This window comes from Tiliqua scincoides, chromosome 5 (assembly GCF_035046505.1).
Source record: "Tiliqua scincoides isolate rTilSci1 chromosome 5, rTilSci1.hap2, whole genome shotgun sequence".
NCBI lineage: Eukaryota > Metazoa > Chordata > Lepidosauria > Squamata > Scincidae > Tiliqua > Tiliqua scincoides.
The window spans coordinates 42,478,557-42,492,846 of record NC_089825.1 but is presented as its reverse complement, the minus strand read 5'-3'; the positions used below and the strand labels follow the sequence as shown (position 1 = coordinate 42,492,846).

Below are 14,290 nucleotides of genomic sequence, written 5' to 3'. Positions count from 1 at the left end.
CCGGCAGCTGCCCAGTTGTGCTCAGGATACCATGGCAGCCATTTTCAGTGCTGTGGCAGCCCTGCGCTCCGGGCAGCTCAGGATTGGGCTGCCCGTGGGCACATTGCCTGTCTCTGAGTGCCTTTCCCCATGTGGCAGGTTACTACAAGCAAATGGATCACTCCTTGGAAACAGCTGTCACGAAGAACCATATAAGGCTAGAGCAGTGGTTCTCACACATTTAGCACTGGGATCCACTTTTTAGAATGAGAATCTGTTAGGACCCACCGGAAGTGATGTCATGACCGGAAGTGACATCATCAAGCAGGAGCATTTTTAACAATCCTAGGCTGCAATCCTACCCACACTTAATCAGGAGTAAGTCCCATTTACTATCATTGTTAAAAGACTACACATAGTAGCTTGTTAAAAGTACAGGTCTGTAACATTTCCTCAAATGCAATCACATCCCATGGTAGCATCAAGTCTAATATATTAAAAATAAAATATTGAAATGAATGGGGACCCACCTGAAGTTGGCTCGTGACCCACCTAGTGGGTCCCAACCCACAGTTTGGGAAACACTGGGCTAGAGACTTCCATGTGGTGACTAGTCATGCACTTTAACCTTCTAAGCATGAAACCCTCTAGATTGTGTGTTTGTTGTAGCTAACTGGCGGGCTGCTCTTCCACAGAGAAAGCTGCTGCAGACAAATTGTTTGCCATATGGAGGCAGCTGCCACAGGGAGCAATGAAAAGCAGTGGCTGGAGAGCCACTTGTTCACATGGATGGCCTCTGGCAAAACCAAGAGATATAACTCAATAGCATAGAGGCCAAGCTAGCTAAGAGCCCATCCTAAGCAGTGCCAGTGCTAGAAAAGACTAACAGCTGCATATGGGTGGTCAGATGGAAGGACTCTAGGTTTTTAGCAGCTGGGTAGAAGAGATGATTTCGGCAGATGCAGCTTGTCCTGTGGGTGGGAGGAGTTGCACCTTTTAAAATTCCCTCTTCCAGACAGCAGTTCAAGACTCATCATCTCTGATCATCTTTGTAGCTGCTCATCCTGACATTACAAGACAAGGCTTGATTTTTCTGGTTATTGCTCTCCTGTCATGCTCTTCTTCCAAATAATTCAGACAAGTGTACATGTGGTTCCCAAACAGCCTCCCATTTAGGCTGCCTGCGGCTCCAGCCCTGCTGAACTTCTACAGTAGAACCATATTGGATGCCATAATCACTGCAGAGGGGCCAACAAAATGTTTATGGTGTTTGTACTAAGGGGGGGGGGGAAGCACACCATTTTTTGTTCTGTCCATATAAAATTGCTTTGGGATACTTGGAAGTGAAACAGATCCGCTGTTGTTTTTTGTCAGTCTTCTTAAAATGAGTTGTTTTAAGGCAACCCGAGATGCGCAGCAGCAGCAGCAAAAGAATGTGATTCATTTCTAGAAGAGTTGTAATACTAAAGTTCTACTTGCTTTCAACCAGCACATAAGCAGTAGAAGGCACAAAGACAGAGCTGCTGGAAAGCCCCCGAAACCCAAATACAGCCCCTACAACAAACTCCAGAAGGGAACACACCCTCTTGGGGTAAGCAAAATGGTTTTCTGAATTTGGGACTGGGAGGACTTTCTAATAGAAATTTGGTGATAAACAGAATGGAAAAATACAATCAGGTGACCTGCTTAGAGTAAAATGTGGCCTAGATTCTGGGTTTGAGACTAATTTCTATTCAGGTTGCTTCCATGGCACAATTGCCATAAAATAGGGGGTGAACTTACATTGAATTGTAATTGGACTGCCAGTTACAAAAATGTGTAGAGAAAATTTGGTAAAATAACTCACTCTTATTTCCCCAGAGAGCTCTAAATTGACTCGTAATGTTGGCTGCTATATTAAATGGGCTTAAAAACTCATTTCTTTTTCTTTTTTTCTTTCTTTCTCTTATTTTTGTGCAAGACCTGGGCATGAATCTTAGTTTAAATACAGCAAATTTTGTATTCCAGATGGAATAATTATGAGGTTTGGCACCATTAGAAGTTGCCAAGGCACAGGTTATAAGTACCACAGGGATTGGGGATACATGGATGATTTGACAGAGAACTCATAGTCATAGAAAAGAGAGGGGCAGTGTGATTCACAGTGCTTAACATAAGAAACAGGTCTGGCTCACAGATGACATGATCTTAAGTCCTTGCATCAAGCAGCAAGCTTAAGGGTAGCAAAATGAGGGGTGGAATCCTCACCCGACATCTTCCCACTGTCCCTCCCATCTCACCACCAATAGAAATATCCCGTCCATGTTTTGATCCCCATCCCACCTACTCTAAGTAAGTAGGAAGAGTAGGGATGATCTAAGATGATCCACCACTCGATGCAAATTCCCCACCGCAGATACCCCCAAAACCACATGGAAAGTAGCAATCCAATCCCCTGCTTTCCCAACTCACCCTTTCCTCATGCAGGTCTTTTTAGTAAAAAGATGCAGGATCTCAGCGCAGGGGTGTGGGAACCCATCATGCTCTGCTCTTTCGGATTTTTTAAACAGAATCTGGGTGGTGTGAGGAGACTGTTCAGTGCAGGGCAGCAGAAGTGGAGATATGCAAAAGGGGCTGGAGGTCTACCTCTCTGTCTCCCAGCCCATTTGTCTGCTTTAAGCTAGCCAGGAAGGCGCTCAGATTGTGAAATGGGATGCGCAATGGTGCGACAGAGGAAGTAGGGAGAAGATCCACAGTACAGCACTCCTCTCCTCATCTTGTTGCCCCTGAACTCACAGCAAGGGCTTCTGGTTGCATCATCTGGCAGGGGGGACAGCTCAGTGGAAGATGATCCAGACAGTAGCAGCACCTTTCTTCCTCCAGGAAGAAGGGGGAAAGCCCTATTGCACCTGTCTCTGCCTCTCCATCTTCCTGTCTCCCAGCTCTTAAGAAAGTTGCCAAATAGGCCAGGAGCTGGAAAGACAGAACCTCCCATCCATTTTCCTCACCTCCATCTGCATGGCCTCCTCTGGGTATGGCCTCGTTTTCCACCTAGGTCTTGTTTAAAGTTACCTAAACAGCAGAGCATGCTGGATCCTTTCAACAAAACACAATTGCAGGCCTTTTCAACAAAAGTAGGAATGTTCTCTCACATATCTTGTTTTGTTGAAAAAGCCCATTTGAGGAAAGAGTGAGTGTGGAGGAGGGGCTGGAGAGCACAGAGCAGCTTCTCATTGGGCAGCAGGTCACCTTGGTAAGAAACCCAGGGTCTACTCAGTGAGGAAGCTCCATAGCTAGAAGTGTTGGAACACTGTTCTTTACCTTATTCAAAAGTAAGCCCATTGTATTCAGGAAAACGTAGGCTGTAATCCTATCTTACTCTCCAGAAACAAACACCTCTGTTCATGGGTAGGCTTGGGCAAGTCACTGTCTGTCAGCCTCATCCTTATCTTGTTACCAAGCTAAAATTTCATCTTGAGCTGGGAGAGAGGGAAGGGAGGGCTGCAGTCACCAGGTTTGTTTTGCCTGCTGAGAAGCAACCCCACCCAAAAATCACCCTTTACTGCCCGCAAATGGGGCAGAGAAAGTTGGAGGCCATTTTAGCCTGTGCTAGGATGTGCTTTTTTTAAGTACTCAAATTTTGTAATATCCAGAATATCCACACCTTTCTCAACAAAATTTCATGCCCCATTTTGTCCAGTGTGAAACAATTTTGTAGCTATTAATTTTCATTGTCAGAATGGGCGATGTATAAGCTTTCTATAGTTTCCAAAACATTTCATCAACTTTTCTGCCAGGTATTTCATGAAATGTTCTTCAGTGCCGGTCATACAAACTGCTTTTTCTTCTTCTCCCACAGGTGAAACTCGTGTTTTCAAAGGAACCTTCCAAACCAATGGCTCCACGGATCCTACCGAACCCGCTGGCAGCTGCAGCGGCAGCTGCTGCTGTGGCCGTCAATTCCCCTTTCAGCCTTCGAACAGCCCCACCAGCTACCCTCTTTCAGACTTCAGCACTCCCTCCAGGACTTCTCCGACCTGCCCCTGGGCCTATACGGACAACCCACACGCCCGTGCTGTTTGCTCCTTACTGAACTCCAGTAACAAAGGAACAACTTGTACTGCAATAATTTTTTCCAGAGCAAAAGCAAAACAAGGACAATGAACTATGCAGTGTTTATTTATAGTTTAAAAATTTTAAAAAATTATATATATATATAAATATATATATAAATAAATATAAATGAAGAGCTAGGACTTTTGATAAGAGATCTGAACAACTTCTAAAGAGGGGAAAGAGGCAGTATTTTCTCCAGATGAAAGTGTTCCTCTTGAATATTAACTATTTTAAAAGTGATCCATATATATATATGGATATATATATGGATACCTTTATATATATATAAAGGTATGAAGTCATTATGACTGTGCTTTTTTGGCACGTATTTCCCCTGCAGTGTCTTTCCTGCTTATGAAACAACCTTAACAGAATTGTCTAAAGGGCATTAATTTGTTCCAATGTACATAAAATAGTTAATTCTGTAGAATAAAAGAAAAGAAGAAAAAAACAGAAACACTGTGAATAGTAGTACTCTTACCAATGCTCCTCCCAAGTCAGCATTTCCTGGGTATTTATCTGAGTAAAAGTAGATACAATAGATGTCTTGTTAAACACTAGTATTGTGTCTCTATGTCTGCCTCGAGGCTCATGAACAGAGAAGACAAAAAGTGCATCATCTCTCTTTGGTAAGTTGCCACAATGATGGTAGACTTAGGTAGCAATCTTATTTTCTCTCCTGCATTCCATATTTTCTAATCAGTGACATTCAGAAGAGAAAGTAAGAGATGATGATTTTATGGTTCGCAATGGCCCTGGAGCTGTACTCTGGAGGCCGTGTGCTGCAAAGCCTTCGAATGTCTTTCTGAACAGAAGTCCCTCCCACACTGCTTCTTCTCAAGCATTTTTAAGTGGTTCATGGTATAATAAAAGCAGCTTGCAAGAAATGGGTGCCTATTGTTCAGAAAAGAGATAAAAAGCTCTGTTGCACACGTCTTATTTCCTTGTGTGCTTGTCTGGAGTGGGGCCAGGATAGGGCCAAAGTGGTAATCATTAAAAATATACAGGGTTTCAGCCAAAGGTTTCCTTGGATGGAAGGAGCTTACAACCCAAGAAGAATGAAGATCTTTCCTCTATTAAAGTTATTCCATCTAAGTAAGGAAATACTTGGTGCCACCCATAGTTTGGGCAAATCACAAAGTGGTGATAAAGACTGTGGCGCTGTCTACAATACAAAGTTTTACTGGTTTTACCTGTGGCAACCAGTGAGGTGGTGCAGCTAAAACAAATAGGCCATTGTTGCTAAACAGCAGTCAAGAGGAAGAGGGACGAGTCGCCTTACTAACTGGCATCATAAAGTAGCATTGGAGGCAGGGCTGCCTAGGTCAGCACTCTGTAGGCATGTGGGTACTTAGAACTCAATCCTGAGCTCCTGCGGCACGCAGCTGCGGCAGCACCGAAAACAGCTGCCACTGAATCCTGTACTCCCACAGCAGTCACAGGCAGCACCTTCAGAGAAGGGGATTTTCATCCCCTTCCCCCTGGTAAAGGGAGTAGCCCACAATGATCAGCTGTGATGTAAGAGCCTTCGTGTCAGGCGCCTAGCCTGACGCAAAGGCTCTGAATCCAGTGGAGCATTGCTCCACCGGTCCCGCCTCCCTCCCTCTCCCCAGCATACTTCCCCCACCCTCCGCCACCTCCCCCTCTCCGGAATGCCTCCCCCGCCCCCGCTTTCCTCTCCGCTGCTCAGCAGTCCATGCGACCGCCCAACAGTGGAGGCTGGGCGCTCGCCCAGTGCTAACCCAGCGCCAGCCAGTGCTGGGCTAACACGGGCGCTCACCTGGCATTAGGACTCGCAAACGTGCCTTATAGTATGTTTGGGACAGTTCCTGCCGGCAGTAAGCTGGTGCGTCGAGCTCAGGATTGGGCTCTTAATGGCCAACAGCATGCAGGCACAAACCAATTACATCATATCCAGTGCAGGGCACTCCTGGCCAGTCAGCAGCCATGCTACTACATAATGCTCTCCTGGGTCAATCCCTGTCCTCTGCACAGTGCCGCCACTTGCTCACCTTTAAGGGCATGTTTTTCCATTTCAAGATGGCAGCCAATTCTTTCTTTGCTGGTCACCATTGGTTTAATGCCACTTGAATAATCACAGCGTTCCCCAAGGAATTCTGGGAGTTGTGGTTTGGTGCCGAGATTGCTCAGTCCATTGCTCAGTATAATCCATACTCCCACTTTCACTAAGTTAGACCACCTGGGAAGAGGAAATGGCTGTTAAATCACTTTAAGTCTGTAGAGTGGGCATACCCTCAAAATCCTCTACGTTATGGACAGTATTACATTTCCAGCAGTTTACATTAAAACAAGTATCAATGGTAAATATAGGTCCTGCCTAACCAATGGAACCAACAGCATGCAATACATGTGAAGAATTGTATTTTATACCACACAAGTAGAAGCATTACAAGACAGAAGTTGGAATATTTTGTAGTTGGGATTGTGGTAGGAAATAAATAATGTAAATGGCTACTGATATGATTAATTTAAATATATAGGAAGGTATGTCTTATGAGAGAGCCACATTCTTTGTGTGCAGTGGATGTGACCCTTGGACCCTAAACCCAGCATCTGGCCTTTGTGTATAATAACCTCTTAAGGACTGTTGTTCACTGTGAGGCTTTCAGCAAAATGAAATATTGGAGATCTATAGAGATATATTGTATATAGGACAGAATTTTTAAAAATAACTTATAAAGAGAAAGTTAGTTATATAAAGTAATTAAATACAACTGTTCAGTTTCGCATATGGGATCATGAACTAATTGGCAACAAATAGCAGAGAGTGAGAAAGGGAAAAAAATGCACATTTGAAATCTCTGATATTTGCTGCTGACATTTTCCCAGCGAGAGCTGAAAAGGAAATCATGAGACAATGAGATGGTCTGCCTGGCCAGAGTCCACCATGCCGATTTGCAGCTGCAATGCCTGCAAGTAGATTTAGCTACAAAATGTAAAACATATTTTAAGTTCAGTTGGATGCAGGAGCTTAACGGATGTTCATAAAAAATGCTAGCGATGCAAAAATATTGGCCATAGATTTGCTACATTCAAATGTTTTTAAATATTAGCACTTGGCGATTGTTAGGTTTAGAGTATATTAAAATCAAGAGTTATTTGTTGGTATTTACTTTTTTTTTAAAAGAAAAAAATATCCACCAACCATTTTTCTAAATATATATGTATATATACATACACATAAATATAAAATAAAAGGAGGAAGAGAAGCGATTATGATGTTCCAAGTGTAATGTGTGCCCCCCAATCCAAAGAGATGCATTGTCTGTTAAGTGTTAATTTTTTAAAAAATATATTTCTTTATGAATTATTTAGAAATATTTCAACCATTTTACTTGCAAATGTTTGTGCCTTGAAGTTAAAGCACCTTTTTTGGCTCTCTTAATCATAAACTGGATTTAAGATGTCAATCAGGATTTTTGTGGTTTTTCGTGCTCTTTCATTAGGCAAATTGCTCAAGACCTTTAAAAGCAGAACTCTGTCTAATGTTAAATTTAAAAATCTTTACTTTGGGCTATTGAATATTCATTAGCCGTTTGAGAGTTGATGACCCATATTTCATTCTAAAAGTATTATTGGTACCTTGCAACCGTTCATTTTTGGCATCTAAAACCAAAGAGATCCTGATCCAATTGTCCATGAAAGGACACAAAAATGCTCCCCCATCACACTAATTTACAAACCAATACTTGATATGGAGTTGTGTCCCCTAAAGACGGTTATGGCTAAGTCCCACTGAAATTAATGAGATTTAAATTAGTCTCAACTAAAATGGCTCATTGATTTCAATGCTGCTTAGTCATATCTAATGTTCTTTAGATGCACCCCGGTTGTGGGTTCCTAAATATAGCCATTCACCATAAAGTCTGAGCATGTTATGGCTATCGTTGGGACCATATGATTCATTCCTGTCCTGGCCATAATGTGAGATCACATAGACAAGATTCGCCACAATTTCTCCCATCATGCCTCCCAACAGCAGGTTGGAACATGAAGTTGTGTGTTGAGACAGCCTACCAAGCTCTGCATAGTGAGTACTTATACATATTATGGCTGTTTCAGGTCTGTTTTTCTGTCAAGACGCTGTTTCCAATGGCATCCCTACTACAGCTATAAGATGTGCAAATGCACCAGCTCTTTGTCTCGGCTTTTTACCATGTAACTGCTTTGAAGGTGATGTCCTCAGCACTCTGACATGTGCACCCATGACAGTTGTTTTCAAGCCAAACCCCATGAATTTGTGCTGGCCTGTAGAGCCTTTATTTGTGGTCACAAAAGGAAACCTCTGAGACCCAAGCCATAGAGTTATGAGGACACTACAGTCCTGAAAACAATATTTTTTTAATATGAAATAATGTGCAGAATAGAGAAGTGAAGAAGAAACCTTAGCAGAGCAGGAAATTTTGTGCATGGCCTACCGGTATCTGGGGACATGCAACCACTCTGTCAAAATGCCATCCAAACTGAATTTCATTCAAAATGAATTGATCCATGTAATATTGCAGCCTGTGGCATGTATGAAGGCACAGTACAAATGGCAGAGATTAACAATCAAGTCTTTTTTAGACATAGAGGCATTCCTACCCTTCTCATCTGCTGATCTGAAATTTTATGACCTCTTTTAAGTTGCTTGAACCTCTTTGTTTGTCATCACAGTGCTATGTGCAAACAGTTCTTTTTCTTCACCCAAGTCTCTCTCTAAATTTCAGCTGTAAGCAACAAGCAATCCTTTTTCTGTCTCTTACTACCTAATAAAGGATGAAGCCTAAATGTTAAGAATGTGTGAAGGATTTTCTGTGCATTGCAGTTCCACCACATGCTGAGCTCTCAACTGTTTCTTGCTGGTGAAGAATACAATGGCCAGTGGGTGTCTATTTGGGACTGTTGAGCAGTTGTTTGTATTCTATTGCACATAAAATGGAATGTTGGAGTGTAGAATTTGGTAGTGTCAGTCTGTACGCACGTCCCGATAGAAGATTCTCATGCATTCCCATTCTCTGGCTATCCTCAGTTTGGGAAGTGTGCAGTGTTCTGATTAATCTTCTATGAAGATGCTCCGAAAGGGAAATGTGTCATGTCGCCCTTAGTCAGTCTGGTACCTGTATTGCAGCTAAATGTATTCACAGCACAGCCATTCTGTGCTGAAGCTTCACAAATGCGTGAACACTGGGGAAAGTGCTCCTGACTCCCAAATTTGGGGATGCTTGAATGATCCTGGAAGCAGCAACATCTCCATAGCCTCCTGCATCTGTAGCAGATTGCATGATGAACACCCTGTTCCACCTGGTAATGGAAATTTGAGACAGGTTGAAATCTCAACTTACTAGATCTCAGTGAGGAGAATGTTATTTTTTCTCTGCCCTATTCCCTTGCTAACAATAAAGAACTTGTGCCTCCCCACCACCACTGACAGGACTACTGCAGCTTTATAGATATCTTAATTCAGTTCGCCATTTGACTTCCAATTATCTGTTGAATCCTCAGTGCCCCTGAGTCACTTCTCTGGTATTTCAGCCCCATGTTCACTACAGATGAAGATCTAGCTCCATGGAGTCCTAAAAACAGTAAGACTTCCCTTGCAGACTCAACAGATCCTTTTCACCTCCCAACAAGCAAAGGGGCTTCTGCTAGGCCCTTTTGACAATGCAGTGTTGCTTGGAACAAATCTGTTGATTAGAAGGGGACTAATGAGGAGGAGATAGTGGCTGTTGTCACTGCCCATCTAGTGAGTGAGGTTTGGGAGAATCCCTTGGGTTTGTAAGCCATGGAGGAGGGACTGACCATTCTTGCCACGGTGTCCAGAAGAACCTGCTGGCTACCTTGGCAGCAGAAAGCTAGCATAGACTTCATGTTGTTTGGTTTGCTAGTGGCAGGGCTAAGGAACTTGTGAGAAACCCACTTTCTTCATGGGAATGCCACTAGTTAGATTGGGAGAATGTGCTTTATTAATGGACGGAGTTGTCTTATCTGGGTCTCCTGTGTGAAACTTCCTATCCTTTGTGGACTTGAACTTCAGCTCTGCTGATTCACCATAATGAAGAGATTAGATACTTTCTTAATTGCTGCTGCAAACTAGGCCCAGTGAAGTCAATACAGCAGATGCCGCATTTCACGGAGCTTTAACACAAAGTGGAAGAGGCCAACTCAGAGCAGCTAATGGCAAGAAGAGTTGTTACTTGGGAAATGGGTATCTTAATTTGCTTTATTTGTGAAGACCAAATACTTGGCATAGTATTAATATTATGTATTATTCTGCAGATGCAGAAACCACAAGGCCTAAGCACATCTTACTGTCTTTTATTTCAATTATTCTTTGCTACAATGAGGACTAGAAACTTTTTTAAAATTAAACATGAAGCTTTATATGAACCATGGCATTTATATATAAAAGAATTGAAGGCTCACTATGGTCTGCCAATTAATGTCTCATTCAAACGTAAAATGCTCTGTGATGTACTTGGTGGAAGTAAGTGCCAATAATTTCTATGAACTTCCCAATTAAAGTTGTGATCCTGTTTTGAAGCCTGCCAGGAAACTCTTCCTGACAGCAAACTAAAAGATTGCATCCCATGTACTTGAGATGCTTCATTTGCTACAGCATGCAAAGGAGAACACTGCTCTGGGTTGCCACTAATAGGCAGTCCAAGAAAAGTACACATACACTGCCCCATCCTCTGTGGCAAGCATGCAAGCATAGCATGTCAGTTGACATGCAGGTATTATTGCTTGTTCCTTGTGCTTATTCTTTGATTCAGAAGAGTCAGAGTGGTTTGCTTGTATTTTGGTAATAGATGTATCACATGAATGTGACACAATGCTTGGATTCCAGGAGGCACTTGGCACTTACCAAACAGGGACCTTGTGGCTAAGTCTTTTCTGGAACCATGCAGACTCCTACTTGTATAACAGATGTAGCCTTGACAAGTCATGCCAAGGGATGGAACTGGAAAAAATCTGTCCATCCAGGCGTGCCAAACCAAAGGATCAGAACCAAATTAAGAGTCAAAAAGAGCTCTCCGTACAGCATGGCTAAGCTGTTAGTCTGAGACTGGAGGGGACGAGATATGAAGAAAGTTTGAAAGACCAGAGCTTCACGAATACTGAAAGGTGAGATTCAGGAGGCCCTTGATGACTGGCACTCAAGAGGGCGAGCATGAGATCAGCTGAGTTAGGAAAGAGCTGAGTTAGGAAAGGTTAAAAGACCAGAGCTTCACGAATACTGAAAGGTGAGATTCAGGAGGCCCTTGATGACTGGCACTCAAGAGGACAAGCATGAAATCAGCTGAGTCAGGAAAGAGCTGAGGCTGGAGGAGAAAGAGTAGAATACAGGTATAACCTAATTATTCATGGATTTTTCACCTGTGGTTTTGTCTCAACGCGATACGAAAGGCCCTTTAAATTAAAGGAATAAAGTCTAACAATAGCCTTGTTAATGCAAGAGAGAACAGCCAGCTGACAATTCATCAATCATTCTCTCTCCAGGCACTTAGAACAGCTTCACTCCAAGGCAAGTGATCTTTCCCTTCTGAGCACATGAAAGAATGCTAAAAGGCAGTGATGATCACCTCCTCATTCTTTCCCCTTCACTGAGGCTCCTGGCGAAGGGAGGGATCACTGCCCCCAAATGAAGCCTTGCTAAGCACCTGGAGAGAGACTGATTGCCTGCTTGAGGCATTACAAAGTTCTGCAAGGCTGTTTTTAAATTACTGAGCAAAGGGACATTTTTAAAAATGGATTTGTTTAATGCGATTTTTGCCATCCACGTGAGTTCTGGGAACAGAACCCTTGCGAATAATGAGACTCAAGCTGTACTGCATTCTGTTACATTGTTCCAGCGATCTGCTGGCCGAACCATGAAGCAAGGTAAAGCAGATTGCATCAGCGGCGGATTGTGAGGGGCCTGAGGGGACAGCAGAGTCATCCTGAGTCTGCTACTGTCTCTCCAAAGTCCACTGCTTATGCAAGCAGATCACCACCACCCTCTCCTTATCATACTTCCCCTGCAGTTTCTTTGAAGCTGGAAGTGCAGGATTTCTGGCTTTATTTACAGGGGGAGTGCACACCATCTGGGAGTCTTAAACTGGGAGTCTCGCTCTTCCAGGTTTGATGAAGACACATCATATGTGAGATACGTATTTCTATAATGCTGCAGCAGAGGTGGCACCTGCAGTGTCAGTGTGGGGTGGTACTCTAGGTCACATTGCCCCTGTTCCAGAGGAATCATGTGACTAAAGGTAGTCTGTAGATAGTGGCTGTAGTAGGTAGTCTGTCCTCTCTGGTGGTCCAAAGCTTACTGAAGTGTCAGCTGCGGGAGGGTCCATTCTTCACCCTTTCTGGTAGTGAGTTGCACTCACTCGGTGAGATGCTTTCCCATGGACCATCAGAGAGGGTGGGGAATGGACCCCCCCCCCCATAGCTGGCATTTTCAGTGTCTTGCTGAGTGTTCCCCCACAGGCTACCAAACTGAATTGTATTTTTTTGTGTGGTGCGGGTGGAAGGGGTTGCATGTGGTCCACGACAATTCCAGTGTTTGCCTCAGTGGTCAGGGGGATCCTAAAGGTTGGGAACCACTGATATAAACTGTAATCATTACAAAAGACAGCAATATTGTCAAATTATGATCTTTCCCCTGATTCCCGCAAAGTCTTCCCATATTAAACTCTTTCCATCTGAGCCCAAGCACCCATGGCCTCAATCACGGCTGAAAGAGCTCAAGCTCTCCTTTTTAGACAATTAAATTTCCAGCCATCAGCTCCACGGAGAACAGGCTTGAAGGCTTCAAGCCTCTTGGCTCCAATCCCAGCAGGCCAATAGAAAGAACAAAGAGTTTATTATTTTATAAATTGCTGTAATTATTGAAGGCCTGGCTCATGAATTCTGCATGCTCGCGATTGTTAATGTGGACTCCGTAGCAGTCATTTGCGTAGAAAACACACTACAGGCTCCTGCAGGAATACAAAGTGGCACGGATGATATAAAATAATAGCATAGTGATAAGAATGTTAGCGGCAGATTGAGGTCATATCATTTAAGACCAGACTTCATTTGTTATTTTGCAGAGTAGGCCAAGTACGCGCTTCATGTGACTCACACGCTTGGAATTCAACAAGATCATTCTCCCTAATGTACACATTTTCGGAATGAAAAGCACACAGCTCTGCCCTATTCAAGCCATCCAGGTAGCACATGCGCAGGTGCAATTTACACAGCTAACTAAAGGAGAGAATCATTGTCTCCCTGCCAGGGAGACTTTGTGATCCTAGACTCTGCAAAGGAGGAGGACATGACTCCAGAAATGTGTTTGAAATTGACCATGATTCATCAACCGCAACTGTTCCGAACCAATCGGGATTAACTCACCCTAATACCATTTGCTTTGGAAAATAATCTGGTGGCCTACTATGTACAGTGTCATGCTGCTCTACACAAATGAATAGATGTGATTTTATGGTGTTTGCAATGCAGTCTTAATCCATGCTGAAATCAGTCAAGGTGTATTTTTCTCCAGTCTTGTTCTACGCTTTGTTTTTGTGTGGCACTCTCCAAAGGCAACTTGGTTAACATTTCTGCAAGGGAAGTGATGATGTCAAAGGTAATTAACTTTGTCAGATTCAAGACAGAGCAGGACTCTTGCTGTCTTCCTGGGTAGAAGAGGAAATGCTAGCAGCCACCCCTACCCTTGCCACATGACTAGTTGCATCTGCTGAAGCCCTACTTTGACCGAAGTTTTGGGAAGGTTCTGATCCCTATCCTGTTACATATAAATCTCCTATTACAGGGGTTCTCAAACTGGTGGGTCACAACCAGTGCTTTTTTTGTAAAAAAAATATGTGCAGGAACTCACAACTTTTTATTTATTTATTTATTTTTAAACCATTTTTTATACATGCGCGCGCGTGCACACACACACACACACACACACACACACACACACACACGTCCATCCCGTGTGAGATCCCTGGTAGCAAAAGCACTCCTGCCACAGCTGGAGTGAATCACCCCATTTTTTTTTAGGTGGGGAGGTGCTCCATTGGGCTATAGGAAACTCTCTCCATTGGGCTACAGGAAAGCCTATACAGTAGTTAAAGTGTTCAGAACAAATATATAAGGTCTTCAGCCCAGCTGGTGGCCATCAGTGCCTCAAGTGTTAGTTCCAAACACTTTGAACTTAAGACCTCTGGTGGCTCAGTGGTTA

The 14,290-nt window shown here is 43.3% G+C and overlaps 1 protein-coding gene across 1 annotated transcript in view; it reads left to right on the top strand.

The window, feature by feature from the left end:
• ZNF385D (zinc finger protein 385D) overlaps window positions 1–4,051 on the top strand; it is a 392,444-nt gene extending 388,393 nt beyond the window's left edge. Inside the window, 2 exon segments of the mRNA XM_066628214.1 lie at window positions 1,469–1,570; window positions 3,818–4,051. Coding sequence (XP_066484311.1) covers window positions 1,469–1,570; window positions 3,818–4,051 — 336 coding nt within the window.
• The last annotated feature ends 10,239 nt before the right edge of the window (window positions 4,052–14,290 follow it).